This window comes from Perognathus longimembris, chromosome 4 (genome assembly GCF_023159225.1).
Source record: "Perognathus longimembris pacificus isolate PPM17 chromosome 4, ASM2315922v1, whole genome shotgun sequence".
Taxonomy (NCBI): domain Eukaryota; kingdom Metazoa; phylum Chordata; class Mammalia; order Rodentia; family Heteromyidae; genus Perognathus; species Perognathus longimembris.
Window position 1 is genome coordinate 21802161 of NC_063164.1, and position 26007 is coordinate 21828167.

Below are 26007 nucleotides of genomic sequence, written 5' to 3' on the forward strand. Positions count from 1 at the left end.
CCTGAGCTCTTCAGCTCAAGGCTAACACTCTGCCACTGGAGTCACAATGCCACTTCCGGATTCCTGGTGGTTAATTGGAAATAAGCTTCACTGACATTCCTGCCTGAGCTAGCTTTGAACCATGACCCTCAGATCTCAGCCTCCTGTGTAACTAGGATTACAGGCCTGAGACAAGGGCGCCTGGCTTACTCATATTTTGTTTTTATGATTTAGCCTAAAGTAACCAACTCACACTAAAGAATACTGACTATAATATGACATCACATCTTCCACATTGACATTTGGTTTATTCATGACCACCTCTACTACAGTCAAAAATCCCTGATGAAAATAATCAAACTGACACAGAGTGCCAGTGGTCCACACCTATAATTGTATATATACTCAGGAGGCTGAGATCTGAGGATTCACATTTGGAGCTAGCTCAGGCAGGAAAGTCAGTGAGACTCTTATCTCTAATTAATGACCAAACAATAAGCTGAAAGTGGAGCTGTGGCTCAAGTAGTAGAGCACTAGCCTTGAGGACAAAAGCTAAAAGAAAGTGCCCAGGCCCTGAGTTCCAAGTCCCACTATCATCACACACACACACACAAACACACACACACACACACACACACACACACACAAATAATAAACTGACCAGAATATCAAATCATGTTATAGTGTGTTGTAATATGATGTCCAGCTTCAACATGTACAGAAACTCTCACTCTCACTAAGGGCATTCCAGAAAATCAAGTTTCTGCAAACCAAGTTATACTATTACCTTATGATTTTGTTCCATAAAATTACATTGTTTGATGGATGTACCCAAGTATTGTCCTCTTTCTAGAATATTAAAACTTCATATTTTATTCAAGGCATTATAATATACTAAGATATGAACTCCTATATACTTGTGATAATAATATATCTCTAGAATACTTTTTTATTGGAGACCTCTAAAAAATTTAATATTGCATCAGTGTTACTTTTCTATTGATAAGAAGTCAATTGCAACTATTAGGATTTCCTTAATGGGTCTCATTTATTTCCAATATGCAACAGATATTTAATAAGATACATATTTACAAATAACCAATCTCTTTTGACTTCAAAACAAAATACATGGCTTGCCTACTAGCATTCTCCATTTTCATGTTTCTTTAACAAAAACAATAGTAACTAACACCATAGTACTTATTCTCTAGGCTACATAGTTCCAAGTACATGATTTACATTTTCTCACTAGCTGTCACAATAAACTTTTAGTAGTCACTATAACTATGTTAGAGAGGAAATTGAGCTGTGGAAAATTTAAACAACTTGCAAGATCATGCACCTACCAAGTGTCAGGAGTTGTCAAAACCTAATTAATCTTGTTCTAACATCTGGCTTTTAATTACTGGCTCTATATAATTTTCAATATGACTATAAAAGTCACTGAAATTGACCTGCCTAAAACATAACTTATGTATTTTTTCAGCCTTTTCTAATTCCCTAATTTTCTGGGACCAAAAAAATTATTATATGACCTCTCAGCTATTTTAATGAAATATGATGTACATCTCTGAATCTGAGAAATCCAAATATGTATCCATATCAAACACACCATTGTTCAAATTGGTTTCTATTGTTACTATGTCAAGCTACTCTCTCTCTCATTCCCTCTGTCTTCCTCCCACTAAATTCCCCTCCTTCTCTTTCTTATTTATTTCCCTGTCTCCTGCTTTCTCCTTTTCTCTCCCTCCTTTTCCTTCTCTCTTCTTTCTCTCTCCCCCCTCTCCATCTACTTTCCTCTCTTCATTTCTCTCTTCCTCCCTCCTCTTCCCACATTGGAGTAGCCTCCTTGTCTCTCTGCCTGCAGTTACATTTTATTCAACCCTTTCTTCATTCAGCACTCAGGGTGAGTTTTCCCAAAGTGCAAAAGTAATTACCTGTTCTTTCACTTTAAAACACTTGAACATCTCATTGTCTTTAACAACATGCTTCTTAACATGGCTTACAAGGCTGCTGTAGCAAGTCCTGCTTCCCTATCCTAATCATTAATTCCTGGTGCTCTAGTTGTACTCGGCCCTTTTAATTTCTTCAGACAGTACATTTTTCTCACATCCACATTTACTTGCCTTGTAAATTCTTATTTATCTCTTAGTTTTCAGATTAGCTTCCCCCAAATGTATTTGTCGTGTGTTTGTATGGCTTCCCTACAGTATTAGTTGTGTTCCATTATAAAAGTATTTTAAAAGTCTGCAGTTGTGACTTTATAAGTCCAAAGCTGTTCTATGTTATTTAAGATAAGAACTTACTCAATAACAAGGTTGAGACTGAAGGCCTAGCATGAACTTTAGTTCAAAGTCTGTATGGACCAAAAAGAACATAAGAACTATAACTAAAAGGAAGAAAAGAATTGTAATTCTAGTCAAACATATTTCATTATAATCATTTTATTACCAACTTCTTGTGGGTCCAATAGTTTTGAATAGGAACTCTAAGTTGTGAAAATACAATAGTCAATAAAGACAAATATGTTCCTACCTTGCATAGACTTGAATGATTACCAGACTTGTGATTTTTCTCTCTGCTTTAGGCATAAGGCAGAAGAAAAGGATGCTAAGGTGATCTGAATCTATTAACAATGAGCCCCTTAATTGATCAAAGAAAAACACTCTTGATTACAACCAACTCTATCACATTAACATTCATTCGAGGAACAGTAATAAATGAACCTATATCTTCCATATATTTATGAGAATACCCATTTTCTATTACCCTTACAGAATTTACTTAGAAAAATAAAACCCAACAGAATAAGCAGGGACCATTCCAAGAGAACATAGTCATACCATCCACTTGCATTCAGAGATCTTTAGGGCCCCACAAATGCACCAACTTCAGCAGAGCCAGGCACCACAACTAGGAGACTATCACTAAAACCAATAATACTCTGCACAGCATCTTAGGCCTGTTGTAAAGATTTAGCATATGATAATCACTTCCTCTGGAGATTTCTCCAGTGTTCACAAAGTCAAGCCAGTGTTGCTTGTTTACCTCTGATACAATAAATAAAACATAAGCCTACTTTATATCAAACATTTATACCTGTGGGTTTTCAAAAGTCTTCATCAACTCCCCATCACTCATATTTTGCCTAGAAAAACACCAATTCCTCTAAAGCTTCCTATATATTTTCATTATGAATGGGGAAGAACATATATCAAACATGGAAAAATGATGCCTTATATCCCTATTGATTAGAAAACATTTGAGGGGTCCATGTGACAATGCACTTGAATAGAGAGATGAAGTAAATACTATATTCTAAGTAAATTATTCCATATAATTCCATTTGTAGTATTCTATGAGGTAATTTGTAAGGAGATCTAGAAAACATGTAAGCATAATATCTCTGGCATACTAATGGTCTCAAAATCCTACCACATTTCAACTTTTTATCTTACATCTCTGAGAATTGAATTGGGGGCCTCATGCTTGTTATACTTCTTCCATCACATCTCCAGGCCTTCTGCAGGTAAGGGCTCACACTAAATTTGTCCAGGCTGGTCTTTATAACTATGATCCTCCCATCTCTGCCTCCTAAGCAGATGACAGTATGTCAGTGCAATCATGCACCATCACAACTTGCCTCCACATTTCACTTCTAAGGCATCACATAGGTAGGTTAAAAAAAAAAGTCTCGAAAGAAAGTAAATTTGAGACAGGTGTGGTGGTATAGTCCTGTAATCTAGGCACTCAGGAAGCTAGAAGAATTGTGAAAGAAAGGCCTGCCTGAGCTACATTGGTATCGAGACCCTTTCTCAAGAAAATAAAAGGAGAACAATAGCACAAGTTCATGACCATGAGAGAGAGAGAGAGAGAGAGAGAGAGAGAGAGAGAGAGAGAGAACAGAGATCGAGAGGCACAGAGACAGAGGGTAAGGGAGAGGGAAAAGAAAATGGAGAAAGATTATACTTAAATGCTCTTACATTTCAGCCTCAAAAGCATAGTCATTTGGGCATTAGATATGCGAATATATCCTTTATTTCTCTCTGTCAATAACACATTTGAAACCTGAGTTCTACATGAGAGATATCCTGTCTTCATTACTATCACAGCAGTAATCTTTGAGGTGTGCAGAGGTCTTGGACTCTCCTGAGATGACTGCTATTGCTTCCTTTGATGAACAAAAGCTCCACCCTGTGGTTTGTGTGTTTCTTTTAGGGAGTACTTTACAGTAGTACTTTGGTAGGCCGGTAGCTTCAAGTAAAATTGACACTTACTGTTGTCAGAAAAGGCTATTATTTTTATATTCATCAAGAATTAATAATGTTCTTCATGAATAGAAATCCTTTTTATTATGGAAGTTGTCAACTCAAAAATTTATCTGTAAACATCAAATGGAATACACAACCTGTACTGATTTTGAGTTCCTGGGTTGTTATTTTTTTCCATTGCTGCCTTGATCTCAACAGCTGTAGGTATTTAAATTCTCTTTCCGGAGCCTTTGCACCCTACATTATGCACAAGAGAAGTAAAGACAATTATTACCACCACCACCACCATATCCCCCGCCCCGCTTTTTTTTAACAGCAGAGCCCAGGGAACACTTAGAAGTGTAGACATTCTCCTGCTACATTACCTTTACACTCACCAATAGCAACTGTTCCTCATAAAATAGCACAGTAATGTTTAAAGGAGAAAGGAAATTTTTATATGTAAGAACAAAAGAGAAAGAACTGGTAAGAGAAAGTAGGAAGAATAATACAGGTAGACTTTTTTTTTTAAGGTAAGGGTGTCTAGAATGATAAATAATAAAAGGTCTTTGCAGATTTGATTGGGTGTGTGAGCATTTATAGCACCTGTGCCCACAGGGGGGCCCACCAGCAGCCAAATGGTAACGCTGGTGTGTAATTACAGAGCACTTAACTTCATTCAGACATGGTTTGTTTCTCTGATAATTTCCACTTTCATTGTTCAAGAGGCTGTGGACACTGTCAAAGCTGAGGTTCAAGTACCTGCAGCTGTTGAGATAAATGAATGTTGTAGCTGTTTTTTTTTTCTTTTAAAAAAAAGTTCCCAATAGGAATACTGCTTAAGAGGAAAGTTTGACAGAAGTACTTATAAAATATTTGTCTTGCCTTTCCATAGCTTTAAAATCTTAAATCTATAAATGGATTACTCCTTCTTCTTCAGTTCACAAGCTGGCTGAGCTCCTTTGCTCCCCTTCCAATAGAACCCATCCTTCTTGTAGGCTATTAAATTCTCAGTTGGAAAAGCTACTTCGATTTACTACTCAGCTCTACAGACACCGTCTCTGTGTTGTCTGCAGTTTTGATATATAGAAATTTCAGACATTTAACAATATGTTAACCTGTTTGTATGAAAGAGTAAGTGTGTTCCCAAAAGGACGAAGTCTTGCCAAATCTGAGGACAAGTATGTTTCCCCATTCTTGCATTTTTGTCCTCCAACAAAAAGTCATTAGTCATCTTTATTGAAGTCTTTAAAAAGTCTTGTGTGTTTTATATATATTGAACAAGAAAAAAAACCTGAAAGACAACAAAAACAAAGTTTAACTTAACTCCATTTTCAGTACCATGGTAAGAACACTACTAGTATGATTTTCCAAAGACACATTACTTTGCCAACAGTGTTGCTCAAATATTATTCTTTTATCATTTTTACTATTACTTACAAAAAGATTCAAATCATAACAAAAGGTATAACAAAATGTTGTTAAATTCATACAAGAATTAAGTATTGCTTCAAATTTTGGTAGTTATTTCTAAACTGGTCATTGGTACCCTGATCGTGGCTGAAGTGCAATCTCTCTCTCTCTCTCTCTCTCTCTCTCTCTCTCTCTTTCTCTCTCTCTCTCCCTCCCTCTTCCCCCCTCCCTCCCTCCCTTCCCCTTTCCCTCTCTCTATGTATGTGTTTTAAATGTGCACAACTAATGGTGTGCAACATCAAATTCTGCCTCTAGCCCTTTGTCTCCACACCTACCAGGAGCTTCAGTCATATCAAATTATTTGTAATTTTCTTAAATGACTGGCCTTCCTTGGGAAATATAAGGCATTGCTCAAGACATATGAAGTCATCTCCCTCAAATGCCCTTTCCTGATCACTTGCAGACAAGTTAAGTAAGTGCCTCAGTCCTTGGGTTTGAACTTAGGACCTGGGCACTGACCCTGATTTTTTGCCCAAGGCTAGCATTCTATCACCTAAGCCACAACTCCATATCTGGTGCTTAAACTAAGATAAGAATATCTTTTCAGCCACATCTGCTATTATTAGTTTTCTTGATAATGGCCATTCTGAAGTGAGCTGGAATCTCAATGTTGATTTGATTTGCATTTTTTTTTTATGGCCAGAGATTTTAAACATTTCTTCATGTCTATTGGCCATTCCTGTATCTTCTTTGGAGAAGTCTCTTTAAGCCTTTAGCCCATTTATTTAAGGGTTGTTTCTTTGAGGATTTGTTTTTAGAGAGTTTAATTTTTTGAGCTCTACGTGTATTTTAGATATGAGGCCCTTGTAAAGATCTCCCAGATCTGTGGGCTTTCTATTTATCTTGCTATGTCCTTTGCCATGCAGGAACTCTACATTGTAATGCCTTTATCCAGCCTTCCTTTAATTTTTTGTGTTTCTGGAGCTTTACTTACAAAGTTTCAATCTGTGCCAGTGACCTCTAGGGTTTCCCCTATCCCTTCCTGTATTTTCAGGGTATCTAGCCTTTCCATTTGGAATTGATTCCAGTGCAGAGTGATACCTAAGGATCCACCATAGAACTCCCCAATGACCCAACAATCCCATTCCTGAGCATCTACCCATATGACCACAAACAAGGCCACACTAAAGCTACAAGCACAACCACAGCAGCATTGTTTTCCATAGTGATGATATGGATTCAACCCAGATGCCCCTCAGTGTATGAATGGATCAAGACAATGGGATAGATATATAGATAGATTTCTGTGCTTCTATTAGAAATTATGACATTACCTATTTTTAAGGAAAAGGAAAGGCTTGGAAAAAATTATGTATGCCAGACCCAAAGAAACATAGGCTGCATGGTCTCCTTCATTTGTATTAACTAAAATATGTCTAGAATAGTCCTAGCAAATGATTATAATAGCTTAATTGCTACGTCCACATGGCTGTATAAAATGATGCCTATCTCAATGAACCCCAAGAAATGGAAACAAGAGTTGTTGTTTTTTCCTTAGTGTACTGTTCGCAGTAATTTCCCTTCCCCCTTTGGTTTAGTCCCCTGATGTCACCATTTATTTCTGTAACCTTTGTCTTGTTTATAAGTTTATCTGATTTAGGAACGGGAAGGGGAGCCACAGAAATGGTGGGACAAAGGGTGAACCAATGCAACAGTGATACTCACTAGACACTACGTTGGAAATGAACTTTACAACCTGGGGTGGGGTGGGGGCAAATGGGGGAAGGGATGATGGTGGTAACACTGTTCCAAAAGAAATGTACTTGTTACATTACTTATGTAACTATAACCCTTCTGCAATAAAATAATTTTTTTGAAAAAAAAAAAAAAGCTCTCGAAGACTTTCTGGCATCAGTGTGAAACCTAGGATCGCATCCTCCCCAGTAGTTAGGATTACAGGTGAGAGTACAGCACCCAGCATGTGTCTTTTATAATATAAAAAACTAAACAACACTGTCTTACATGTTCTTGGCCATGTTACTTAACTACTGAATGTCTAATCTTCCCTTTATTCTTGTAATATAACAGCATATGGTCATGGTATTATTTTAACTTCCTGAGAAGTACTTCATATTCTATAATGCTCATTCTTGTAGTGGTGGTAGTGAGAACAAATGAATTTACAGAAATAAACTAGGATAGAAGTAGAAGTGATACAGGAAAACTTGTTAAAAAAATTACAGGCAAATGAATGATTGGTCAGAAATTAGTGCTATAAGGTTACAAGAAGAAATTAAAGAAAAAGAATGAGTGTTATATCACTGTTGTAATTACTTTCAACATGCCATGTGAAACCGTAGCTTCTATTGTTGATGATCCTCTTGTATCCCCTTCCTGTGGTTGTACCTGCACCATCACTGTATCTTATCTGAGTATATTGGAAACTGTGTATACTGGTATTAGAACTAGGAAAGTGAAAGGGAATACCAAAATTGAGAGACACGAGATAAAAAGACAAATGACTACAAAAGCAATACTTGCAAAACTGGTGTAAACCAACTGAACAACTCATGGGGAGAGAGGAAAGGGGGGAGGGGGGAGGGGGGATGAGGGAGGAGATAACAAACAGTACAAGAAATGTATCCAGTGCCTAATGTATGAAACTGTAACTTTGACAATAAATAAGAAAAAAAATAAAATAAAATAAAAAAGAAGAAGAAATGAAAGGTTCCATCCACTGTGATAAGAGAGTACTGAAGGGAAAAGATTAATTTGAAACTCGACTTTCATGTAGACTCATACAGAAGGGCAATTAGTTGATGGAATGAGTGTAAGAGAAAAGGATTAAAAGCTACTGTATCATCTGTATTTTTAGGGCCCCCCACAAAGCCACATTTTAGGTACCAAGTTACAGAGCAACTGTGCCTACTCACTCTATCTCCATTAGAAAATATGGCTTAACCTCTGGGTTGAGTTGTATTTCTCGGTTTTTATACATGAGAGTTTTAAGTTTATTATAGATCTATGGATGTAGCTTAGGGACTGAGCATTTGCCTAACATGCATGGAGCTCTGGATTTGATTCCCCAATATCAATTTTTTTTAAGGTTTGTAGCATTTTTGTAGCAATATTGAGTCAGTGGAGAGTAGTGGCCATATATTTGAATGCCTTCATATTAGCGACAATATATGAGCTCATAAAGGTTACGTTGATACTGCTAAACAAGAAGGAATAAGGAGAGGAATTTTAAAATATTGCAAATTTTGTTTTTAACATCAATTTGCTCAGTATCCTGAGTGAGTTGGCCTAGGAAAAAATGATACCCAGAATAAAAATGATTTTAATGTGTCAAGTAAATACATAATGCAAGAATTCAGCTGATGCATTGCCTCTTAATAGTATTTTTATTTAAAAGTTTCACCATTGGAGCACTTATGATAACACAAAATACTTAAAAGTGACAAAGGATCCTCTGAAGGAAGAAGTTTTCTTTACATGGGAGCAATGATGGTCATTTGTTTAGATGTGTGTGGATTTGGCTGCAGTCTGGGCTTAGATCAATAGAATATGTCAGTCATCTGACAGAAATAAACATGACATCTACCTTGTTCCAAAATTGAGAGAGAGTTGAGAAAGAGCAAATGGCACAAATCTGTAGATTTCATTTGGCTCAGATTATCACCCAGTAAGAAAAGCAAGAAAATAACCACTTCAGTGTTACTTGCATATGCTGACAGTCCAAAAAAAAATTGCAAGCCAATAGCCATTAAGGAAATCCATAATCAAAAAATCTGTCCCAATGGTCAAGTTCAGTATTATAAGAAAGGAAAATGACGTAATTGGATTAGCCATGAAAGTGGGAATTATAATATGATAATCAGAAATATACCAGTATTCAAAAGAGGTCCATAAATTATATTTCATTTCTACAAATTTTTATAGTATTCTTCTCTGCTAATGTGTCTTGAATATGGCAGATACTAATTAAATACAATCACAAGGTGAGTTTAAGTTACAAAGAATGTAGAGGATAGAAGAGCAACATTTTCTACAATAATCTCCGTTAATCAGAACCATAAAATGTGAACTGCAAGTAAGCAAAACTAAAATAAAACTAAAACTAAAATAAAATAAAGGAACCACTAAGGGCATGAAAATCTCATGAACAACAAGTTGCTTAAGAAAAGACTCTGAAGAAGCTTTTGAAAAAGTAGCTGATAGCATTTAATTGTGTGAGATACAGGGTACTAAAGTGTAGCAGAGTAAACTGGAAGAAAGTTTGGTGTTGATATTCATCTTGGGGAGACAAAGCTGGGAATCACTTCCTTCAGACACAATGTGGCTCGGGAGGATTGACGGATGGGCCTGGGGAGTCTGCTGCTCTATGCTGCTTTTCCAGCACTGTACTGCCTGTAGTGGAAAAGACTCTTGGAGTCCACATTACGAGATTTCTGCACAGCTTCCGCAAAAAGTTTGGTCACCTGAAAATAAAATGCCAAGAATGTTAGCAACCCATATGAGATGAAAGTGAATGTTTAATGAACCAGAAGTGAAAAGTCACAGTGTCTCTGCTACTAGTTTTCAAAGGAGCCTGGGATGAAAGGTGCAATAAATTTTTATTTTATATGGTGATTTTTTTCCATATCTTAGACCTCATCATGAATAAGTTTATTTCTTCCCCACTAGAGGATTTAAAATGGACTTGGGGAAAGAAAAAAAACCACAATAAACAAATAATAATCTCAAATCTCAGAACCCAACAATCATTTTCTCTGAGTTGGACAAGAACTTGTACTACATCTGGACTTTTAATTACACGGTGCTTTTCCTTGAGCAAAAATGCAACTGGAGTTTGATTCTTTCATATCACACTGTCACTTTTTAACAAAGGATAATTGTGTCAGTAACTAAAGAGCCATGGCTGTAGATCAACAAATGCTTACATGTTCCAAGTAAGACATGAGCTACTATATTAACATCATTACTTTAGGTTCTATTAAAACTTCCTCTCTGTTCTTATTGCTACAAGGGGTGGAAAGACAGATGTGCATGTACTGATCAGTCCTGGAAACTGTGTCACCTGTATCTAGATGAAAGAGCATACCTGGAAATTAGTGAGAAGAGCAATTCCACTGTCAACAGCTGTCCTCCGGATCACATAATTATCATGGACAAACTTGGTGTTGTTGTTGGGGAGGTTAATCACAAGGTCAATGCTGCCATCTCTTATCAATCTGGAAGAATAAACAAAATAAATAAAAACTTGCAGATGACAACGTATATTTTGTAATTAGTTTCAGGAAGAGGAACATAAAGTAGTCTCTCAGTCATTCAAAGTAAATGCCACACTGAGTTGACTGTCACCTAATCTCCACTAATCCTTAGTGCATGTTCAAATTCTAATGGAATACAAAAATGAAATCTATATTCCTTTGAAAACAAACCTTACTCTCTGACCATTGGAAAACCCGGGAATTTGACAGAGGTTTGTTTGTTTGAACCAAGAGGAGATTGGTGCCTTTCAGCAGGTGCTGCTGGGCTGCAACACACACTAAGAGATGTTGAAATGTTAGAAGCATAAAGTGTTGTTGATTATTGTTTTGACAAAGCTTTGCAAAGGGCATAGACTATTACTAGAAGCCAGTTCAGGTATGGAAGTGATACCATTATTTTATAGATTTGATAATGATTTATAAATTGACTAATGATACTTCTGGCAAGTAGTATAAAACATAAAATTTGGTAGTGGAGAGCCACTGGGTGAACCAAGACACCTCAGAACAACTGACAATAATTGGCTATGCATTTAAATCACATAGTCTTGTAAATGTCAATGCATGGGTATTCCTCAAAGCCTGTGCAGTTCAGTATGTATATTTTAGCATAAGTCAGAATCTAGTAGTCATAAGGCCTAAGGCCAACTTGATTAAGAAATGACCAATTAGTAATCAAATAGACGACATTATTATAGTCCTCACTCCAGCATTATGCAAGTCATAAGTGCTAAATAAATTGACCCATAACCTCAGTGAAATGTACATGATCATATGATATATCATATGTACATAGCACATTTATATGTACATATACATATATAATATTGCACATGTATGTATGTAATTGAATATATGATACATGTGGTATATATTATATGTGACACTATGTTATATTGTATATAACAACTTAACTACATTATATAGTCACACACATATATACATATAGTGGTTAAGTAGTATTTGACATATTGTAGACATAGCCATGTAGTGCTTACTTTCTGATGGAAGAGAGACTTGGGTTCTGCCCTTCCTGAGATGGCCAAGCCACGGGGGTGGCAGGAACATTGTTGGCATTAAGCCAGTCTGATGTGGCTTCTGTGGCAAAGAGCTGCATTGTAAAAAGAAAAGTCAGTTAATTTCACAGGGAAGACTTAGAGAGATGCAGGAGGACTACTACTATCCCTTAAAATATAAGGAAGAAATTGGGGAATGGTGAAGCAATGCATTATCAAGAGTAGAGACTTAGTCATTCACTAGGCCTCACATCTATAATTTTAGCTACACAAGAGGCTGAGATCTGAGGATCACAGTTCAAAGCCAGCCTGGACAGGAATGTTGGCAAGACCCTTATCTCCGATAAACTTCCAAAAACACACACACACAAAAGCCAAAAGTGGATTCCTGGGTCAAATGGTGGTGTGTTAGCTTTGAGCAAAAAAGCTTACCAACAGTGTCCAGGCCTAGAGTTCAAGGCCCAGGACACACACACACACACACACACACACACACACACACACACACACACACACACACACGAGTAAAGAGTTGAACTTAGGGGCTGGGGATATGGCCTAGTGGCAAGAGTGCTTGCCTCATATACATGAAGCCCTGGGTTCAATTTCCCAGCACCACATATACAGAAAATGGCCAGAAGTGGCGCTGTGGCTCAAGTGGCAGAGTGCTAGCCTTGAGCAAAAAGAAGCCAGGGACAGTGCTCAGGCCCTGAGTCCAAGCCCCAGGACTGGCCAAAAAAAAAAAAGAGTTGAACTTAGAATGTATGGACACAAGAATTTTATTATGTTAAAATATTTACAGTGGGGAAAAATTAAGAACCTAAATTTTAACTACCCTTAAGGAAGAGAACAACAGAATGATTTATGGTTTAGCATTTATTTTTATTAGGCAAACACAATCTCATGCCCACAGACTCACCCTGATAATTTTGTTTTACTCAACCAGGCTTTCTGTACAGAAACTTTTACCTGAAACTGAACAGCTGGAAACCATGACCTCATATGGAAAAAGGAAAATAAAAAAGGAAAAAGTGTATGGAACTATATGGAGACTTTTCCCAATTGTGCTTCAGTAAAGTTTCTACATTTTTCAGTTGACAGCTTCTATTGAGTTTGTAGTAATTTTGTTAAAACTTAAAAGTATTCTGATTATTTTGCTTTCTTGAAGTTTAACTACTACATGAGTTAAAACTTTGGGGTTGAAAAGACATACTTTGAACTATTTATTTTTCCTATTTCTGCAATATTTCATTTGTAGGTAGATTTGAACGCTGACAGAAACTACTTAAAGAAAATAATAATAATAATAGCACATACCTTGAAACCTTCATTGTGTAATTGCTCAGCAACACCAAGGAATCTTGGACGGAATGATTGCTGGAAAAGATTTTAACAAAATTCATTTTGTAGATATGTATGCTTTTTTCACCTACATGTACATAATACAGTGTTTGCCCATACCATGATAATACTATTACAAAAAGTAGTCCCATAGGTGGTCATGTGCTTTATATTAAAGGCGGACAAGTATATTACTTTAATCTACCAACTGTATGAATCCCTTCTTTTCCAAAATATGTAAGATTCCTTCAACATTGTCTTAGTCTCTGCCTTTTCAACTTGCTGTTCTGTCATTCCTAAGTCTATAGGTTTAGACCAAGTTCAACATGGACCCTTCATGTGGTCAGGAAGACTTTTAAGGGCATATGGGTTGAGACTTGAACCCAATCTGCCTTTCGGACTGCTCTGTTTACCCAACTTGCTCTAATTGCTGAGTTCTAATTTAGCCTTCAGTAAATTAGTAGCTTGTGCACAGAATGAAGCTGCAGTAATTCAATCATTCATAAATCAATTTTGCATTGCTCTGTATTCACTAAGCTCCATTTTCAATTTTGACCTTAACCATTCACTAGTAGTGGACATCCCTGAGACATCACTGCACTTCTAGAATAGTGATAGTAATATTTCCACTTATCAAGGTTCCTCAATGCATTAAGCTTTTTGACCTTGAGCAATGTAACCACCCTAGAATGCAGTCTCCTCTGTCCTACGTGGAAATAATTAACAGTACCTGTGCACAGGCTCAGAATGACAGCTCAGTCAACTAATTTATAAAGTAAGCTACATATAAATGTTAGTAGTAATAATACTTAGCACAGTTACTGGCCCCAAAATAGCTCTCAATATTAATTGCTACTATTAATGTAATTGTTTTCTCCAGCCTCCCTCAAGCTACATTGCTACTCTGCATCCCTGTTTCCAAGCCTTGTCTCCTCTATTAGCTGTCATAGTTTCAACCCAAAGCAAATTCATATGTATATGTGTATACACATACTATATACATGTATAGACATAAACATATTGTGCTCTCACATATATTTCCCTGATATGTTAGCTCACTGTTTAGATATTTTCTTTTACTTTTTCCCCATGATATGGAGAATTAAACTCAGAGCTACCATTCTACCACTTAGAACCATATTGTCAAAAATCCTGCCTTCAGTTTATTTTTCAAATACTCTCATGCATTTGCCCATGAGTTTTCAAATGTAGATCCTCCTATGTCTTCCTGTTGAATTAAGAGCATGTGCCACAACACCTGTCCCTGGGATATTTTTTCGTAGTCCATTGTGATTTTCCTAGGATCCAGCTAGCCTTGTCTAGCTTCCACACCCTGCCTTCCCTGGATTCCGGCTGACTGCCATCAAATGTCTCCCACTTCTGAGCATAGCACTTGTAACCAAGATGTTTCCAAGACAATGAGGGAAAAGAACTGAATGACTGACCCACAGTGCAAACCTAACTTTACCCTTACTAGCATGAGTGTCTAACTGAGCTAAATAAAATATTTAAACTAATACATACTCAAACATATATACTTAGAAATAAAGGAGATTATATTTTGCTAGTTTCCCTTTACAAAGTGGTTTTAAATGGATAATGCAACTTAGTTCCTTCAGCAAATGTCTTGTGACATATCTGAGAAGAGAGAGGAAAAAAAGAAGGATGGAGTGGAAGTAATAATATATTGCAACTATATGTAAAGATGTCATAGGTTTCTCAATGAAAGCTATTTATCAATAAATGGATGAAAAAGTAAAGAAAAAAGCAAGAGACAGAATTACTCTGAGCAAAATATATGTCACATATGTGATGAGAAAATTCTTGGTACAATTAATACACAGTGAAAACTAGGAGTGATAGGGAAGTAACACAGCTTCTGTTGGCGGGAAAGTATCAGCAGGTGAGGGGAGGGAATGGAGATAATAAATGAAGGTAAACATGGCCAAAGTATTTGATTTGAATAAATAAAAATAGAAACAGTTGTTGAAATGGTTTTAAAAGGGAGAGTATGTAAGGTAGAGTGAAAGAAGGGGTGAGATATTAATGGGGCTACATTATAGGTATATCTAAGCAAAATCCCCTGTGTAGAACTAACATATGAGTATAAAAATATTTTCAGAAAAAAATCAGATCCAGAAACTAAAAATGGTGGTTGAAAAAGGTGGGGGGTGGGGGAGACTGGGAATGATACTTAGTGGTAGAGTGCTTGCCTAGCAAGCATGAGCCCTGAGTTTGATTCCTCAGTACCACATAAACAAAAAAGGTCAGAAGTGATTCTGTGGCTCACACAGTAGTGCTAGCCTTGAGCAAAAGAAAGTCAGGGACAGTGCCCAGGCCCTGAGTTCAAGCCCCAGCACTGACAAATAAATCATACGTAAATAAAAGAAATCAAGGTCTGTTGATAATGTTGGTAACACTCAGCCTGTAAAATCATTCTAATATTTATACACAGAGCTTCTCCAAGAATAGATCTAAACCCTAGCAAAAGACAACAAAGACGGTGTTCAAATATAGAATTCTTTTATATCCTAGCCTTCTTTGGCCCCCAGAACTACAGTTTTACAAGAGGAAACGATTGGCAAATAGAAAAGATAAATGCAACTGGATGAATCTCAGCAAAGGCAGGCTCTGGGGTTATTTATGACAGTCTCCTAGAACATGAATTGTAACCATGCCTAGGGTAGTAGCTTTCCATTTTCACACAGGACCAAACAAGAATAAATGAGCATAGATCAAAGAAAGTTTATACTTCCACATTTTAAAAAGTAAAATAAAAAAATAGAGTATAGAGAATAAATCTTAGTGACAATAGCAAAATGTAATAAGGCAGGTGGAAATATATATATATGAATGCATATATAATATATATCATATATTAGACATAAGAATGGGACAATCATGTGTACAAGGTTGATCTTGCTTAGAAAGAGAGAGAACCAGATAATATGTAAGGTTCTCTTTGGGGTTTAAGATCCCTTGATACAAAGCAAATTTACATGAAGTATGTAGAAGTAAATTCTACTTACTTCACCAGATACAGATTATTACATGTGGACCTTCTATATGCACAATAGACTTAAGTGTGCAACAAAGCATATCAGAAGGCTCAACAAAAAGTGTTCTGTAAACTGACTTTATATTCTCGATTTCTTACACTTTCCTCTATCACCTAAAATATGGTGATTATGATAATGAGATAACTCTTAACCATGTTTTTAAAATACCATTCCACAGATAAAGTGCTTCCTAAAGTGTGGTCCCTGTAAACACAATCAGCATCACCCAGAAGTTATTAATAAATAGGACACTGTAGATTCCACCCCCAGTTCGATCAGAAACTCAGAAGTGATTTCCAGCCATCACAAACTCTCCAAGAGATGCTACTGCACACTTCAGTTTAGAAATCAGAAGGAACTGAGGACAGATGGACTACCATTCATTCATTTTACACTTTGAGGTCAAGGTGTATTAACCCTTAGCCAAAGTCACCATGAAAAATGTTGAGGGAGGAGTACTAGAATACAATTTTTTTTGCCTTTGCCATTTTAAAGTAAAATAAGTCAGCAAGTCCTTGAGGACCTGCAGACACCAGGCAGAACCTCATTATAGAGCTGTTTCAGTGCTGTCCCCCAAGTGGAAAAGATAAATATCCAACATGACAGTATTGGCAGCTACCAGCTAGGGAAACACTCTGCCTTCTGGTTTGGGGTGTTGGCTTCCACGGACACATTATAAACTTCTATCAAACATGTATTGAACACTTGTGACACACAAAACAGCCTCTCGATAGTAAGAAATTATAGCTGTCAGCTTGCATCTGAGTAGCCTCAGATTTCAAAGCTGATTGAAAATACCGGTGTAAGAAACCATTTGTTCCTAAAGGTGAAAAGTACAAGATGATTTATTTTCTTGGAAATGTTTATAAGGAAGAAAGCCTTTTAAAAGTGAAATACATAGATGTATTTCTTCCAATGATCGTTTTCACACTAACCCAACTTCCAGCTGCTGAAAAGACAGCCACATTACTATTAAGTGATGCCTACGGATTCCACAGGGATGCCTGGATTGACAATGGCATGGTTGTTCTTAATGATGCCGCTTTGAAAATAAAAGGTTATTCATGTCACTTGGAGTTGTCTTTTCAAATAAAAATGCTTGCTTTGTGTTGCTGAGAGATGCTGGAGCAGATGTCAGGTTGGTGCGTGCCATTTTACAAGCCTCACTGAATAGTCCAATCAAGGGGAAAAACACAGTGAGTGCTCTTGATCTACTCTAGAGTAAATCACTCATTGTTAAAGAGTGTTCTAGAAAACCTCAAAACGAGGCAAAACTGCCTACTCATAACTGCTAAAAATAAAATCACGATGGGATGAAAGGTGCCTGAAAGTACTGCAGGAAAATCAAGGACGATTGTGTTGCCACATAAACCTTCATTATACCTTTCTTATATCACAAATGCCTTGGGATTCGGAATTGCTCTTGGTAGAGACACAGAGCATGCTATAATTGACAAGAAACCTTTGGCAAAAATCTGCATCTTGTTTTTCTCCTCTTAAAATCCTAGTTCCAAAAGATTCATCTTACACTTGCTGGGCAATTTCACCTATGAGATTTAACTTTGCAAGGACAGAAATAGACAGTATGTAAAAGAGAAAAGGGTAGAAATAAGAGAAATTAAAAGGAGTGCTGTATACTACCAGGTGCACACACCTGCATCCATAGGGGCAAGCACACACATCTATTTTCTAAAATAGAGAATTCTCTGATACCTGACTATGTAAAAACTTGAGCTGGGAATATGGCCCAGTGGTAAAATGTGTGCCTCGCATACATAAAGCCCTGGGTTCAACTCCTCAGCACCATATATATAGAAAAAGCCGTAAGTGGCACTGTGGCTCAAGTGGCAGAATGCTAGCTTTGACCAAAAAGAAGCCAGGGACAGTGCTCAGGCCTTTAGTTCAAGCCCCAGGACTGGCCAAAAAAAAAACAAAAACAAAAACAAACAAACAAAAAAAAAACCAACTACATAAAGTGTATATGAAAAAAAAAATGTTCCCTGGATCAGAGTCCTTTTTCTTCTACTCCATATTGCTGTGATCCTTTCATTTCATTGTGCAACTTGTTATGGGAAAATAATGAGTCATGGTATATTTATTAAACCTTTCTACTTTTAACAGGCATTTGGGTCAAGGTTTGGACAGGAAAAGAGACAAATCTTTTTTTGAAAGGGATAATTACTGGCTATTCTCTCCATTGATATAGAAAGGAAGGAATAATAAAGCAAATTAACCACAACAAAGATGGCTACCAGCGCATTTTTGTGAATAAAGTCCATACAGCAATGAATGATCACCTTAAGACATCAAAATGCATTTATAGACATTTGCTTTTAGAACTTCCTCATAGGGATTGGGGATTCACTTCAACCAATTGTTTTCCAATGTACTTGCTATATATATCCGTTCTATTCTACCTCTTTTACTTTTGACTTTATGTTTATGAAACAGCCCATATGAGCTGTAGCCAAGTAGAACATTAAGTAAAATGAGGTTAAAGTACTACAATGTGTCCTGAAATAGAGAATCTATGTAACTTTATCTGCAGTTGCCATGAAAGCTAGGTAAAAGGTTATAGTTAAATTTGGTCCTATTCTAGCTTTAAACAAAAAAGTCTAGTGACTTTCATACCTATTATCTCTCTACTTAGTATATTCTGTCATGTGTTTCAGATTAAGTCATCAGGATAAGCACATTTTTTAAATCATTATGAATGAAAATCACCCTTGTAATTAAAAAGATTACTCCTATTCAAAATAAGACAATGCATTATTAGAACTTGACCATCTGTAAAGGTTTACTATATTGCAAATCAGTTTCCCCAGTTGTAAATAATTCATTATAATTATTTTAAATATTTATTAAATAGTAAACACTTCAATAATTAGTATAACTTTTTATTTCTATTAAAGCTTTTAAAAATATCCAAAATATGTGTTTCTAAATCCCTAACATTTTTCACTCATACATTCACAGAATGTTCTTTGCAACAACTCAGGTGGCTGTTGGAGCTTTGATTTCCTTACAAAATGAATGCATTGAAAGGTATATTTTCAATAACAGACCAGTACTGCTTTAAGCCACACGTTTTATTTACCTACAAAACTCACTTTCTCCTATAAAGCAAAATGCTGTTCAGTTATGCCAATACTACACCAAAGCATCATAAGGATTGAATTAACTTTTGCTTCACATTTCCTGCAGCACTTAAACTAAACAAGGCACAATTTTATACATCACTGACTTCCTAAGCTGGTATTTTAAAATGTTAGCACTATTATGATTGTTGTGAAGAAGAGGGTGAAGGGCATGATCTCCATGGAAAGCCCCCAGGGCTCACATTAAACTTTAAGCCATAACTGGAAGGTGGACAAATATTCTCATACTAGGGACTTAATAATACTTAATACCCATTTGTAACGTGATGAGTCGCTCATATGATGTAATTTGTCTCTAAACTGCCATTAAGCTTCCCAATCGCAAGTCATCTCGTTAGCTTCTGCTCTAGCTACTCACCATTGCCCTTCCAGTACCTTTATAAAGAAAAATCCCTAGTTACTCTTTGAAGAAACTTCTCCAAAGCCAGTACACTTGTCCATTTTCCAGAGTCTAATTTGCTAATGTTAAAATACCCTAATGACATGGCATTTATAATAACCACCCACTGACTTGAGGAGACCTGGTAAGTTCTAATTATATTTTTATTGATTTTGGGGTAACCATGCAGGGTTATAGTTTATTAAATGCACAGCAGGAATATTTTATATGTTTCTTTCTTTTTTAAGAGGGCTCCAGAATTACCTCAAATGAAATTGAATGGATAGTTGGGAAGTATTGTTTACAGGAATTTTATAAATATAACATTTGTAGACTCTTTCAATAACCATTCTAAGGGGTAATAGATGTTTCCCATCAAACAAGTTATGCTAAAACTTACCTTTAATTTATATTTATAAACAAGCAATTGCCTTCTATTGTATGAAGATACTGATTTATAAATGTCTCACTTTCCTAACAATCATAAACAAGAACTTCACAATATTCTCCTGAATATTTCTTAGATCCATCAAGTCACAGATTTTCATTAACTATTCAAGGTGAAATGTCAAGCTGAAAAAATTGTCATCTTTACTTTGCTAAATACGGAGTTTAAGACACCAAATAATGTACCAAGTAGATCACTGTAAAATGGGAAGAAGACTGAAGATGATGAGTTATAGGCGGGACTTACTGATGGAAGACTAGATGCTACAGATACAGATGTGTTAGCAAAAGAATATAGAAAGAAGGCAGGAAAAGAGGAAGTGAGACACTCTCATTGAAACTCATGTTCATGAAACATGTTCAGGAAGAAAAGAGAAAGAGCTTTATAGCAAAATATATAGCAAAAACTTAATCAAACAATTAGGAAATATTTGTTTTTAAGATATCCTGAGTAACAATGACAGAGTGCTATTTCATAAGAAGGTTCCCCTCTTCCAGACAATGAACATTTTAGACACTCACAGTGTGTGCCACTGGGAATGGGAAAAAACATCATACAACTTACCTGGATTCCAATCAGAATGCCTTTCTGTGGTATCTTAAATCCAGTCGAAAGCATTGCCTTTAGGAAGGCTGTATGAATACCTTCACCAAAGCAAGCCACCTATTTAGGAATAAATGAAGAAAAATGGTAGCAAATCTAGGTAACTACTGATTATTTGAACTATAGCTAAACACCAAAACACAACAAAAAATAGAAAATAGAAAGCACAACAATATTTATTTATCCAGAAACACCTTCCCTAGGTTTTATAGATATCGCTGACGGACCATGCAACCTGAAATGACCAAGAGACCAAGTGGCTGGCCAGGGCAGATGTATCTTATGGTTTTAATTAAGCATAATGAACAAATAAGCAATTTTTCTTCAATCTACCAGCACTCAATGGAGCAACATAGTGGATTCTACTGTGTTATGTGAATACAAATCATAGCTTCTAGTCCAAAATGTGTTGAATTTCCAAATACTAATATGACCTTATGCTTAAATAACAGTATAGGTCACATATATGCTATGAAGCCACCCATAAATTTACAGATCAGTAGTAGACATGACTAGCTGCTAATTAGTTAGCAGTCATTGACACTGAGAAAAATCATTGACAAATATACTACTGGTATGAACATCTCAGAAGAGCTTTCTATTTTTATCATTTTTACAAACTGAACCAAGTGCTTTTGAAGACCACAGTCATATGTATGAAATGTTTCCAAACTAGCATATAATATCAGAATATACAGAACTTTCATCTGAGGAGACAATACTACAATGCAGCTACCATAACTAGAGGACAAGTGGTATAATTTAACACTATGAGACTCAATGCTGCCATGCACATCGCCATTTGGCATGGGTCCAGAGCGGCCATTACAGTAAATAACACTGATGGTTGAATTCATTCTTGTAGCAAATGACTTTTCTCTCACTGGGCAAAGAAAGTTCTCATGACTATAACCTTCAGTTGACCACAAGTACATGAGGCTTTTCACTCCACAGTAAACACTTTCATCAGTCAAATACTGGCCAACTAACTAGAATCACATCAAACTAAATTAGTAGGTCTTACATCCTACTACTAGTCTACTAGCAGACACAAAGACACAAGGTAGGTTTCAGCAGCTTCCTGTGAAATCACCAAGTGTGGTCAAATATTCTAATACAGACTTACCACTAGAAAGAAATACTTCATAATTAGATTAGGAGCTGCTGGCTTAAAAACGCACTTTAAATACTGACATCTGTCAGAAGCACAATTGAAATATTGAAGCTAAAATTATCATTCTTATTTCAGTCAAACAGACCTTGAAACATCACACTGGTGATACTTGGACAAATATGAATCTTTGCAACAAGAGAAGAATTCCCCAGAAAAGATTTAACCAACGAGTTTAAATGCACATAGGGAGGCAGGAAAGAATCACTACAACCAAGCTTGCCACTACATAAAAGCAGCATGAAGGAAAACAGAATGCTCCCTGATCCCAACCCTGGAGCAGCTGAAAATAACCCTTTGGATCCAGATGACCTTAAATAAACTGGAAACTTCAGGCTATACCCCACTTTAAGGTATTTTGGGGTTGGGGAAATACCTGATTGGATTTTCTCAGAATATATAAGGTCCTGAGTTTCATTTCAACCATAACAGAAACAAATAAAGCTAGCTTTAAAAAAAATTGCCTACTAAATTAAAAGAAAGATCAAAAGGGCTAGGCAAACCATTTCTAAGAGTACAAATATAGACAAGATAGTCATTTATTCCCTACTGCCTGCCTCCTTGTCTCAGCTGGCTTCTCATCACAGATCCTGCTTGTATCCAAGCAACCATATAAAACATCACATATTTGTTGCAATTAAAATTTTGCCTCTTTCAGATTCTCCCTAATACCAAGAGAAACAACGATGCCTCCCAGGGTGATGCTGTCACTCCAGTGTGCACTGATGTGAATCTGAAGGTTGTGTCTAGTACGTCTGTCAGGGGCTAGGTGATTCATAAAATGTCCTGACACTGACATGTACAGAACTTTCAAGAATCTGACAGCTCTCTATGTGCGAACACATCTCACATTCTTAAAGAAACCATCCATTGACACAGTACCAATACAAGTGAAGAAGGACATCCAGTGGCCGGGCCCATTATGGTTTTTAGCTAATCCTCAAAAGGTTCAACTTGATTTAAGGGTGGTTCCCCGCCCCCAATCCTGCCACCACCCTCCCAACTATTTACCTAATTCTGTATATTTCAAGACGCTGTGTTTGGAATTAATTTCATTTATCTGCACATTCCATATTGTATAGGTCTCTGAGCTCAGTATATATGTATGTATATGTGCATATGTATGTGTAGATATAATATGTACGTATAAAAATTAAGACACTGGACATATGTATTTAAATATCAAGATATATATCTGAAAGTTGTTCCCTGAGGATAATGTGGAGATGATGGATGAACACATATTATTACATATCCAAAGTTGAAATGTAACTGAGAATTTAGATTCTTTTCTGAAAATATATGAGTTTTCTTTAATTCAAAATTCTTAAATCAGGGCTGGGAATATGGCCTAGTGGCAAGAGTGCTTGACTCGTTTACATTAAGCCCTGGGTTCGATTCCCCAGCACCACATATATAGAAAACGGCCAGAAGTGGGGTTGTGGCTCAAGTGGTAGAGTGCTAGCCTTATTCAAAGAGAAGCCAGGGACAGTGCTCAGGCCATGAGTCCAAGGCCCAGGACTGGCAAAAAAAAAAATTCTTAAATCACTTCAGGATTACTCTGAAAGCTGAAGTTCATGTGTTTTTCTCACTAATTACTACCTCACTTCCTATTTTTACCAAATGCAGATCTAAAACCCTGTGTTGATGCAATGAGAGTATCCTCAGATCATTAGCTACTTACCTCTCCAGTGGAGGCCATCTCACATCTCAGAATGGGGTCAGCATCCCTCAACCGGGGCCAAGAAAACATGGGAGCCTGTCAGACAAAACAGGGGGGGAAAGTATAAGAGGAGGTATAAAAGTATAAGACAGGACAAATATCTTTGGTGAATCATCTCTCATAGGATTTATTTAGGTTATGGTAGACATGAAAAAATAAATCTCTTTGATCCAAGCATATGACTTGAAAGATGGCTTTAAAATACTGTTCCAAGTATCTGTTGAGCTCTTGGCCAGAAACCTGGGTTAAATAATCACAAATTATTCCTGCAAATAGGTCCCCTAGGACCAGTCTGGACCAGTGTTTCCAATCGGGCCTGCACATATTCTTATTGGAAGGATTTCAAACAATGTCTACTGGGCATTGGTCTCCCCCAAAACAGAGTTCAAACACATTTTTTCCCCTTGACAGGCTTCTAGAACATTTGTCTTCTTGTTCTATTCATTTGAACTTACAACAAGGCACCTTGCCAGAAATGTCTGTCTGTAAGCTTACTTCTGAGACATTAAACTGTTGTTGACACCTCTTAAGAGCTTTGAAACATTCTACTGGAAACACTTCTTCCCAGAACTTTCATATGAACTGGAACACAGGAGTGTTTCCCTTTGACTTATTTTATCACTGTGGTTCACTATGAACCAAGTCCTTGGTTCTTACTTATGTCCATCTATTTGGTCTGTACAATTCCTCCATTGCTTCTGGCACCCCTCTTAACCACCAGATAATTCCAGCCTTGGGATTCACTGGGTATTCTCCCTCATTAATATATGTTTTTGCATGCTAACTTTTCTATCCGTCATCTACTCATTTCCATCTGTAAAATTCAAGACTTGTATAACAATAGCAATTAGGACAGAAGTAGGCAGGAACATACAGTGCAGTTTGGAAATATCTATCCATCAATATCGTTTCAGATGGAAATAACATATATGTATGTATATAATTTTAAAAATATATGAAATGTGTTGCTAAGCATATGAATAACAATGTGAATTTAAAATTGATGCAATATCTCCAGAAAAAGATATAGAGCCTCCTACTTATTGAGACAAATTTCATATGTGTGTATTGTGTTTAGTGTATGTGCGTGCATGTGTGTATAAATCATTAAAAGGTTTAGCAATTAATGTTTGTGTTATAGTCTCTATGAATAAAATGCTATAACATACAGGAACAGAAACCTTATGAAGGCATTAGAGATATGTCAATGTCACGTACATATATTATACAACCAGGCACCAGTGACTCGTGCCTGTAATCCTAACTACTCTAGAGACTGAGATTTGAGGATTGTAGTCCAAATCCAGGCCAGGCAATACTGTCTGTGAGATTACTTCCAATTAACCACCAAAAAGCCAGAAGTGGAACAACTGTGGCTCAAGAGCTAAAATCCTAGCCTTGAGCAACAAAAGCCCAGAGAGAGAGAGCACTCAGGCCCTGAGTTCAAGCCAGCACACACACACACACACACACACACACACACACACACTCCAACACACATATTGCACAACAATTAATTCCATTATGTGCTTCATCTAAGTAATTCAGATATGTTTATATATCTCAGTAATTCTCATTCCTATTCAGTGAAGCAGTAGAAGACATAATTATGAGCAATTTGGGCACAATCATATTGAATCAGCTAGAAGAATAGAATGATAATATTATTGTGGCATTATTAAAATATATAATTTTAATTCCTTGCCCTTACCAGCACATGGTAAACAGTAACCATGATCTCAATTTTCCAAAGTCAAAAATGTGCCACTGTGGAAAATACAAACTAAGCAATGGTAGTTAAAGCATTAGGAATTTAATCAACCCCTCAGTACCCTCTTTTTATGACATGCATTCCTTAATACTTGGCACAATTCAAAAGTGGCACGATTCAAGCCTTATCCTAGCAAAAATATGTGTAGGATTTCTGTTTACCAGGTGAACCAGAACCCCCATATGTCAGCTGCATAAATATAGCTTCAAATTCACTTCAATAGTTGGGTTTGAAGTTCTGAAATTTTAGATGTTTTTAATTCTGTGAATGTATAATAACAGGTCACAGTTACCTGGAGTACAACTCTATTGCATTATTGGAAGGAAGCATAAATCCATAGCCCAGCATTTTAGTTCTAATTCATAAACATCACAAGATTTTTTAATGGAAAATTCTTCCTAAATTTCACTGGAGCTCATAAAA

The 26007-nt window shown here is 36.5% G+C and overlaps 1 protein-coding gene across 1 annotated transcript in view; it reads right to left on the reverse strand.

Annotated features, from left to right (window-relative positions):
- Positions 1–9803: 9803 nt before the first annotated feature.
- Positions 9804–26007, reverse strand: part of Cps1 (carbamoyl-phosphate synthase 1) — a 101762-nt gene continuing 85558 nt past the window's right edge. The window contains exons 33-38 of the mRNA XM_048344179.1: positions 23775–23849; positions 20881–20979; positions 13249–13308; positions 11914–12026; positions 10747–10876; positions 9804–10123 (exon numbers count right to left, since the gene is read on the reverse strand). Coding sequence (XP_048200136.1) covers positions 10025–10123; positions 10747–10876; positions 11914–12026; positions 13249–13308; positions 20881–20979; positions 23775–23849 — 576 coding nt within the window. The 3' untranslated portion in view covers positions 9804–10024. The remainder of the gene's footprint in view (positions 10124–10746; positions 10877–11913; positions 12027–13248; positions 13309–20880; positions 20980–23774; positions 23850–26007) is intronic.